Source organism: Juglans microcarpa x Juglans regia, chromosome 3D (genome assembly GCF_004785595.1).
Source record: "Juglans microcarpa x Juglans regia isolate MS1-56 chromosome 3D, Jm3101_v1.0, whole genome shotgun sequence".
Taxonomy (NCBI): Eukaryota; Viridiplantae; Streptophyta; class Magnoliopsida; order Fagales; family Juglandaceae; genus Juglans; species Juglans microcarpa x Juglans regia.
The window spans coordinates 39,389,306-39,400,079 of NC_054598.1; the positions used below are offsets into that span (position 1 = coordinate 39,389,306).

The 10,774-nt window shown below is 35.9% G+C and overlaps 2 protein-coding genes across 2 annotated transcripts; both read left to right on the forward strand.

Moving 5' to 3' along the window:
- The first annotated feature begins 3,161 nt into the window (after positions 1-3,161).
- LOC121255320 (receptor-like protein EIX2) lies at positions 3,162-3,716 on the forward strand. Its single transcript, XM_041155583.1, has one exon. It carries the CDS (start codon positions 3,162-3,164, stop codon positions 3,714-3,716), a length of 555 nt encoding a protein of 184 aa, XP_041011517.1.
- Positions 3,717-4,641: 925 nt separating this feature from the next.
- On the forward strand, positions 4,642-5,595 carry LOC121255321 (receptor-like protein EIX2). The gene has a single exon (XM_041155584.1). It carries the CDS (start codon positions 4,642-4,644, stop codon positions 5,593-5,595), a length of 954 nt encoding a protein of 317 aa, XP_041011518.1.
- Positions 5,596-10,774: the final 5,179 nt, after the last annotated feature.

Here is a 10,774-nt window from a genome sequence, read left to right on the forward strand (position 1 = left end):
TGGGCAAGAGATGTCTGTTGTGGTTGGAAGGTGAAGGCGAGAGGCAATATTGGTTTTTGTGGGGAGGGAATTCCAGATGATTTTCCAGAGAAGGAGTTTCAAACAAGCTTAAAGTTTGAGTTTCTAGAGTTTTTTCCATTGGATTTCAAGTAGATTTGGATTTTGAAGGGGTATTGAAGTGCTGGAAATGAGGTTATATGCTGATTTGATGGAGAACTTTCCTGAGGAGGATGGCGCCCAGATGAGTTCATCATTGTTATCATTTGCAAGAAGATGGATATTGAGAATTGAGTTAGCAACATTGGGATCAAAATATGAGAGAATTTTTTGCCTATCTCATTGCTTTGGATGTTGTTGGATGAGGCTGGAAACAAGCATTGAGGTGTCTTGATTGAGGCGAGGTGTAGGTGGGGAGAAGTGGGGGATCCAATTATCCTGGAAGACCTTAATGGATCTTCCATTTTTGGCCAAGAGGAAAGCACCTTTATTTTTGGCAGGTTTTGTTTTGCTTAAACCTTTCCAAAACCAAAAGTCTGATGATTTGACCTTTCAAACCAGAAAGTGATTATTTTTCATATATTTGGTAGTAATGGTTTTGGCCCAAATCTTGTTAGAACCGGTAGAGAGTTGCCAACTAAGGTTGGAGAGGAGTGAAAGGTTTAGTGAATGCATCTTTCGGATTCCAAGACCTCTTAAAGGCTTTGGTTGACAAATTGAGTCCCAGCTTTTCAAGTAGAGGTGCTTTGCATTGTCCTATTTGTGACCCCACCAAAATTTCATGAGCATGGAATCAAGAGAATTACAAAGGTTTTTGGGGAGGAGGAAAGAAGACATACTGTATGAGGGAATGATTGAGGCCACTGAGGTGATGAGTGTGGTTCTGGCAGCTTAAGAGAGGACTTTTGCTTGCTAGCTCTCAAGTTTGAAAATAATGCGGTTTTTTATGGCTTTGAAGGCTTCATTTTTGTTTTTGGGGAGGATGAGAGGTAGTCCAAGGTATTTGGTTTTCGCGGGTAGTTTTTTCAAATGTAAAGTGTTGAGAAGAGCCAAAGTGGTTTGGGGAGAGGTGTTCTTGCTAATGAAGGCCGTGGATTTACTATTGTTGATGTTTTGTCCAGACCAGGCCATGTAAGTAAGGAGAGTTGATTGGATGATGTTTGCTTCTTGCAGATTTGCTTTTGAAAATAGGATGAGATCGTCTACAAAGAGAAGGTGTGTGATTTGGAGACAAGAGTGAGCTATTTTGATGCCATGAAGGTGGTTTGATGTTTCAGCTTTGATGAGTAACCGGGATAAGACTTCTGTGCCCATGATGAAAAGGAATGGGATAGTGGATCTCTTTGTCTGAGCCCACGAATGGGAGCGAAATACCCATAGGGGGAGCCATTGAGAAGAATAGAATATTTAGGCGTGGTGATGCATTCTTTGATCAATTGAATCCATTTTAACTGAATCCATTTTTGGCTAAAACCATGGCATTTTTTAATGTAAAGGATAAAGTCTCATTCTATTCTATCAAAAGCTTTCTCCATATCCGCTTTAATGGCCATGCTTCCATTTTTTTCCTTATTTTTTGTAAATTTTGTAGAATATTTCATGGGCTATAATGGAGTTTTCTTAAATAATTCTACCCGAGACAAAAGCAACTTGCAGAGGAGAGATGAATTTATGAAGCACCTTTTTGAGTCTATCTGCAAGAATTTTTGAAATTATTTTGTAAGTAACATTGCACAAACTAATGGGTTTATAGTTACTCACATTGATTGGTGCATCATTCTTGGGGATGTGGGCAATGTGGGTGTGATTCATTTCTTTCAGAAGATGGTCATGTTGAAAGAAGTACTTCACAGCTACTATGATGTCTTTGCTTGTAATCTGCTAACTATTTTTGAAAAAATTTACTGTCATTCCATCCTGTCCTGGGGCTTTGTGGGCCCCCAGGGCAAATAGTGCTTCTTTTATTTCAGTCTCTTTTGGTATGTTGCAGAGAGAAAGGTTATCAATAGGGTCAATAACAAACGGAATGAGATTTGCAAGCTCATTAGGAAATTGTGGATTGCTTGATGAATAAATCTTCTTGAAGTGCTTTACAAAAAGTTCTCCAATGTCTGTACGGCCTGTTCTCCAATTGCCTTCTTGATCTTTTAGCAAATATACTGAGTTCCTGCAGCGCCTGATGACAGTACTAGCATGAAAGTATTTTGTATTGAGATCATTGGAGGAGAGCCATTGCTGCTGAGATTTTTGTTTCCATAATGATTCTTCTCTTTTTAATTGCTCATGGAGAGCTAAGCATAGAGCTTCCTCTGTTTTTTTGTTTTCTCTAGTAGGGCCCAAACTCTGAATATATTCTATTTTTGTGTTGAGTTCTTTGATGTGCTACTTTATAAGACCAAAATGCTTGTGGTTCCAGTCTTCGATGAAATTCTTTACCACATTGATCTTTTTAATTAATAGATGAATAACTAATTTTACTTAGCAAAAAAAAATAATAAATTCAAGAATATATTAATAATATATATCACATTAATAATAGAATAATGATAGGGTTACTACCCTACTACTACCCATATACTATTATTTTTGTATTTGATTTTTTTTATTTTTTATTTTTACTTAAAGAGTAAGGAAGTGAGTATTAGTAAAGTTATATATTTTTCTAATTTTTTCTTAGTGATTAAGGATGTTAAAAAAATACTTAAAAGAAAATGATAAAAAAAAAAAAACTTGTAATACACTTAACAGTAGATGAATAATAATAAGATAGAAAGCCTATCACTACCCTTAATAATATATCTAGCTAGATGATCAGTGAGATCACGAGGATATATAATATATATACATGGTTTTTCTCATCTTTAAATATAGTCCAAGCTGACAGAAAACCGACACGTATTTGATAATTAATCAAGTGAGGGATCAGTGGCTGCAGGTCATTCTGAATTATACATATGCCCATCTAGTATCAAACACCTGTTTTTTTCTTCTTCTTCTTCTTCTTCTTCTTTTTTTCTCTGTTGTATTAAGAAGAATCTACAGTACTACATGAATTCCCACAGGATCTCGTATTTTATTATATAATAGACTCCCGTCTCATCTTTTGTTCTTACAACTCATTCTTGTAGTATTTCCTTCTTCATTGCGTTATGGTAATAACAGTCATGGACAAGAAGACTGCTGTTATGGTGGTCCTTCTGCACTGGTACATGATAGCGTTAGCAATCACTTTCTTTCCTAATGGCCATGGATACCCAAATCATGTACTTTGCATGAAAAGAAAGAGAGAAACCCTTTTGACCTTGAAACAAGGTATCGTAGACCCTTCAAATCGGCTCTCATCGTGGACAGTCGAAGAGTGTTGTTCCTGGAAAGGAATTGGGTGTGACAACATAACTGGGCATGTCATCAAGCTAAACCTCCGAAATCCGTATGACCCAGTTACTACATTTGATTCTTATGAACGATCACAGTTGGAGGGGATGATAAGTGATTCTCTACTGGAATTAAAATATATTCGCTATTTGGACCTAAGTTCCAATCGTTTTCAAGATACTGATATTCCGAGCTTCTTTGGTGGCCTCCAGAATTTAAGAAATTTAAGCATGTCAGATTCAGGTTTCATTGGGGGTAAAAGTTCTCATCAGCTAGCAAATCTCTCGAACCTGCATTATCTTAACGTTCGAGGTCTCTACCTAAATCTTGACAATCTCAAATGATTATCTCATCTTTCCAAACTTGAATTCCTAGACATGAGTGAGAACAATCTTTGGAGAGTACCTAACTGGCTACAGGTGATAAACATGCTTCCCTTTCTATCAGTTTTGCACTTGTCTTCTTGTGATCTTGAATACTATGATTCTATTTCTTACATTAATATCTCATCTGATCTCACTGCGCTTGACCTTTCATCCAACAGTTTAGCTTTTTCAACAATATTTGACTGGCTTCGTAGTCTTGCATCTCTTGTCACCCTTGATCTAAGTTTCAATCATATTCAAGTTCCAGTGCAAGATGCTTTAAAAAACATGTCTAATATGAGAAATCTATTTCTCAGCCAAAACAATTTCTCTTACATATTGCATAACTCCTTGTACAATATAACTAACCTTCAAAGACTTGATATTTCATACAACCAAATTCAAGGTGTATTTCCTAGTGCCATTGAAACCTTTCCCAACTAATGTTCATGGACCTATCAAATAATAGCCTTGAAGGAAAATTACCTAGATTCTTGGGAAATCTTTATAATTTGTAGACTTTGGCTTTGTCTAACAATAAACTTAAGGGTGGTATATCTGAACTGTTAGAAATTCATACGCATGCAACGTGGAAAGCCTGATGTATCTTAATTTGGCTGGAAATCAACTGTTATGGACTTTGCTTGATCATATAGGGAAACATAAGAATCTCTTTGTTCTCTTACTTGGCTCTAACATGCTTTCTAGCCCAATTCTGTAAAGTTTTGGACATCTTTCGAATCTTACGGTGTTAGACATCTCTGGCAATTTTTTTGAGGGTTTCATATCCAAGATGCTTCTTTCCAACCTGACAAAATTGAAAAAAATCATTGCCTCCTCAAATTCATTGAATTTGCAAGTAAGCTCTGACTGGGTACCTCCCTTTCAACTTCAAGATTTAGATATGAACTGCTGGCCGCTAGGGCCACGATTCCCTGCATGGCTTCAATCACAAAAAGATCTTCGTATTCTAGATTTATCGAATGCAAGTATTTCAGATGTCATACCTTCTTGGTTTTGGAGCCAGTTATCCCAAATCCAGATACTGGATCTTTCTCAGAATCACATTCGTGGTAGTATTTCAAAGATATTTTCATCGATGGCAATCTATCTTGGTTCAAACAATTTCTCTGGGCCACTCCCACGTTTCTCCCATACCATCCTGCAATTAGATCTTTCTGACAACTCATTCAGCGGATCTCTTTCTCCCATATTTTGTGAACATGAAGATAGTAAAAGGTCTCTGTCTTTTCTCGACCTGTCAAGAAATCTTTTCTCCGAAGAACTTCTTGATTGTTGGACGGGCTATACAAATCTAATAGTTCTACAACTGGGAAACAATAACCTGTCAAGCAATATACCAAGCTCCCTGGGTTCTCTATCTAACCTTCAGTCATTAGTCCTGAACAGAAACAATTTGTCTGGAAATTTGCCATTATCCCTGCAGGATTGCAAAAAGCCAAAGATTGTAGATTTGAGTGAGAATCATTTTTTCGGGGGCTTATCCATTTGGATGGGAAATAGTTTGGTCGATCTTGTGGTTCTTCAGCTTCGCTCAAACAAGTTTAGTGGTGGTATTCCTCAGCAGCACTGTAATCTCTGTTTTATTCAAGACTTGGACCTGGCACAAAACAACTTATCTAGATCTATTCCAGGATGCTTTAGTAATTTTGGTGGCATGAGGAGACAACAACGTTCTACTCAAATCATTACATTTTCACCAGAGGGAAAATTTCCAGAAACAGTAACCTTGGTAATAAACAGAATAGCATACGAGTATAGCAATGCACAACTTGCTCTCTCCTCAACCCTAGACCTCTCGAGTAATAACTTCATTGGAGAGATGCCAGAGTATTAACCATATACCCTTTATACCCCCTGTTGTAACGTAGTCTAGAATATTCCTTTGTTTATATTTTTCCTATTTTAGATATTCCTTGTAACAGAATTGATTCTCAGTAAACAATGTATAAATATACACTGACTTGATAATGAATAGTGTGAAAAACCATTCAGGAAATCCTCTTTTCTATCATGGTATCAGAGCTGCTCGACTAGCAGTCTCTCTTGATCCATGGATATGCCTTCACATTCCCTGCCTTAGGAAATGGATATGCCTTCACATTTCCTTTTAGGCCGAGGCTTTTGAAACTTCCATGTATCTCATTAATCTTCTTTCCTCTAGAGTTCTCCACAATAAGTCACCTCATTTCATGGTATACAATAGAGAACCTGATTATACATTCTTAAAAACCTTTGGATGCCAATGCTGGCCTAATCTCAGACCCCACAACAAACACAAATTAAATTTTAGGTCCATCTCTTGCATTTTTATAGGATATAGTTTATCTCACAAAGGCTATAAATGTTTTAAGCCCATTTAAAAGAAAATTTACATCTCGAGAGATGTTCTCTTCTCTGAGGACTTTCCCATGCTCAAACAAACAGCCCAATACGAACCCACCAACCCAACTAACCACTCAAACTACACTGCCCCTACTCTCCCCACCTCCTCCATTCTAGGCCCAGGCCCATGGCCCATCATAACTAATAACAACTCTCAAAACCCGAATGACTATCACACATCACCCACCACTTAAGGTGCCTCTCCTTCCTTGATTACTCCTCCTACCCAAAACATAGAAACTAACCCTAACCCCAACTCATCCTTCACCACTTCGACCCCTTCATTCTCAACCCGTATCTTTGCCCCTTCACACATACCCCTTGTCGTTTCATTCTTTCATGATGTCTCATCCCCTTCCAATCACTCTGAAACTCCAATCACACAGGCTTCCTCTGTTTCTCATCACCCTTCATCTCATAATCTTGTTCCTCCTCGGTCTCCGATCATTACTCGGAGCCACACAGGCTCACTTCGGCCTCGAAAATTTACCGATGGCACTATACGGTACCCATAGCGTCATTGTCTCAATACTACCATGGCGGTCCCGGATGAACCCACCAGCTTTGCCGTTGCCCCCAAATTTTTTGAATGGTATGATGCTATGTTCTCTGAATTTAATGCTTTAACTCAAACAAATACCTGGACCCTAGTTCCTCCATACCCTAGTTTTAACATTGTTGGCTGTCGTTGGGTCTATAAGACCAAATTGAATTCTGATGGGTCGTTTGCTAGACGGAAAGCCCGATTTGTAGCAAAAGGGTAGCACCAACAGTTTGGTTTGGATTATGGTGCGACCTTTAGCCTAGTTGTTAAGGCCACTACCATTCGCCTAGTTCTGTATGTTGCTGTAAGCCATGGCTGGCCTCTGCGCCAAGGCTGGCCTCTGCGCCAAATAGATATCTAAAATGCATTTTTACATGGAGAACTTATTGACACTATTTTTATGCAGCAGCCTCAAGGCTTCATTGATAAGCAATTTCTCAATTATGTGTGCAAACTCAACAAGGCCATCTATGGTCTTAAACAGGCACCTAGGGCTTAGTTTGCCCAATTGAGTATCTGGCTCACTGATTATGGTTTTTCTGCTTCACATGCTGATCCATCTCTATTCATCTTGAACTCTGGTGATTTACATACGTTTCTATTGATTTATGTTGATGACATGATTATTATTTCTTCCATACTCGCTATAGATAATCTGATTTCTGCTTTGGCCAGAACTTTTTCTATGAAGGATCTAGGCCGATTATCTTACTTCCTTGGGATTGAAATTGATTACTCCGATTCTGGTATTCTTCTGTCTCAAAGGAAGTATATCAAAGATCTCTTGGAAAGAAGTAACATGCTTAATGCTAAGCCAATGACCTCACCAATGGCAGCTTCTCTCAAGCTGTCACAATTTGAAGGTCCTGAATTTACTGACCTCACACTATTTCAAAGCATTGTAGGGGGCTTACAGTATTTATCAATGACTAGGCTTGACATTGTTTTTTCAGTAAATAAAGTATGTCAATTCATGCATTGCCCCAAAGTATCACACTAGTCGGCTGTGAAGAGGATTCTCAGATATCTCAAGTCCACCATAAACTATGGCATGATCTTCAAATCTTCTTCAAGTCTTACCTTGCAGGCTTATACAGATACAGATTGGGCAGGATGCCCAGATGATCGACGCTCGACTGGAGCCTTTTGCATTTTCCTTGGCAAGCACCTGATATCCTGGAGCTCAAAGAAACAAAAGACCGTGGCCAGATCAAGCACAGAAGCCGAATACAAATCACTTGCCACCACAGCTGCTGAGCTGATCTGGATCCAAACTCTTCTCCGAGAACTTGGTCTTTTTCTGTCTCAACCACCCACTCTTTGGTGTGACAACATCGGGGCAACATACTTATCTGCCAATCATGTCTACCATTCAAGAACAAAACACTTAGACATAGACTTTCACTTTGTACGTGATCGGGTGGCTACAAATAGTCTTAAAGTCTCTTTTTGTTCTTCCATAGATCAAATAGCTTATGTACTTACGAAGCCAATTGTTTCTGAGCGATTTGTTGCACTTAGATCAAGTCTCGCAGTGGTTGATACCCCTATGGACTCGAGGAGGCGTATTAACCATATACCCTTTATACCCCCTGCTGTAACGTAGTCTAGAATATTCCTTTGTTTATATTTTTCCTCTTTTAGATATTCCTTGTAACAGAATTGATTCCTTGTAAATAGTGTATAAATATACACTGACTTGATAATGAATAGTGTGAAAAATCATTAAGGAAATCCTCCTTTCTAACACAGAGGAACTCACGGCCAGTCTGCTCAGCCTACATTCCATGAACTTGTTCAACAAGCAACTGCATGGAAAGATCCTTGAGACAATCGATGCGATGACATTATTGGAGGTTCTCGACCAGCACGGTTTGGAGACGTGCTTACTTCCAATTTTTCGATGACTTGAAGTATAGACTCTTTCGTGGTGCTTCAATGTTTGTATAGAAGAAAAATTATTAGCTATTGATCTCGAAATATATATTGATGATGATGCAATGCCTTTATTTTATTATAAAATGTTATATTATTTAGATTATCTATGCAAATACTAATTTTTAATATCATGATATTGTTATATATATCTATATCTATATCTATATTCATATTTCGAGAGTATATATGTTATAAAAAAAATATATTCATCATCTATTTTATTATTATTCTATCTTCATCTCATGATATAATATTAGATGATTAAAAATTATTTATTATATTTTATTTAATACCACATCATAGAATTATGATAAGAAAATGATAAGAATTGAGATAATGAGTAACACTACTATATAAATTTTGAAACAATAGTTTTATTCCCGCAGGGCTACATCATCCATTCTTAAATGACCATAAATTTTAAAATAATCTAAAATATTAGGGAATTTTGAACGTCGTCGAAGACAACATTTTTTTTATTATTATTTTAGTTCTTACATTTTGTCTCCTTTCTTTTATATTTAATTAGTTGAAATTAGCAATAGAACAAAACGAAACGGCCACATCCAAACAACTTCGCAATCAAGTTAAACAAAATTATAATCAATTTTATTATTTATAATATTCCTTAATTAGTTTTATTATTGAATATCCATAAATTTAGTAATTTAAGTTAAAGTAATTGCAGATGTCATGTCAATAAATTTATGGAATCTGAAATTTGAAAGGTCGTAGCCAGACACCTTCACTTCTTTCTTATATAACTCTATGCATGTCTTTTTTCTTTATATTTAATTTATTAAAATTGACAATCGAGGAAAACCACATTTAGATTTCTCTATAATTACCAGCCACACATCGTGTGGATATTTCAAACTTACTATCTCATTAATTGTAATAAGATAGAATTATCGCATCATTCATATAGTGAGTATGTAATAATATATGAGAAATTCTACTATACTTCTCATTTATGCCCTCATTTTATTCATTTGACGTGACATATGGTGTTACGTGATTTATTAAAAAAAATTAAAAGAGAAAAAAGTTAAAAACACAACATAAAAGAATAAAAAAGATTTTGAATTTTAGTATTCATCCGTTTGAATTTTCAAGAATTATTTTATTTTGAATATATATATTTTTTATTTTTTTAATAAATTATATAGATCACGTCAAGAGAACAAAATAAGTGGTATTAATTAACTAACATATCACCATTACTTATAACATATATGGAGATTATGATTTGGTGGGTTAGTTTATTTTATTATATTTTGTAGTGATTCACCCGTTCAGATGGCAAAAGGATCATCTTTTTCGCTTCGGAAGCAATCATTATTCATGTGCAGGGAAAATTGCAATTTTCTCTCTAGAACTAAAGCATTGACTTGATCAAGTACAAAGTGTCAGGTCAATATTATTGTTTACGTGAAAGGATCGGCCATTCTGCCGGCCAGCCTAGATTAATTATATATAATTAATTCATAATATTGTTGGGTCAATCAATCAATCGGGAATGAGATCACCAACTCTGTAGATTTGCGTGAAGCCAGACGCAAGTTTTTAGTATTAATATGAATCATGATCAACAAGAAGCTAGCTTTGAATATTGAACCAGGAAAGGCTCACCTCAGTTTCTAGAGGCAGGGAGGGCACTATCACATATCAGTATATATATGGACTATTGTCTCAAATATCTTTTGGGATTACAATAACTGTTATTAATATCGTACCATACTGACCGGTACGGTCGGTATTTATTATATAGGCTCAATAATCAGTACAAGTATTATATAAATTTTGTACCGATTTAAATATTATTCGTACCGGTTAATATTTTGATCTTAATTTTTTTTTTCATACTATAAGTTCATTTTTTACCTCTAATTCAGATTAGGTTATTTATAATTTATATATATGTATTTATATATAATTTATTCATATATAGATTATTATTTTAAAATATAATTTATATACATATATTTATATATATAATTTATTTATATATTAATTATCTCAAAATAATATACGAAATGATATTGATATTAAAATATTTCGTTCCAATTCCTTAACCAATACGATATTCGGTACGTATTCAAAACATTAATTACAACTCCTCCTCTTGACTTGTGGTATACGAACGGTC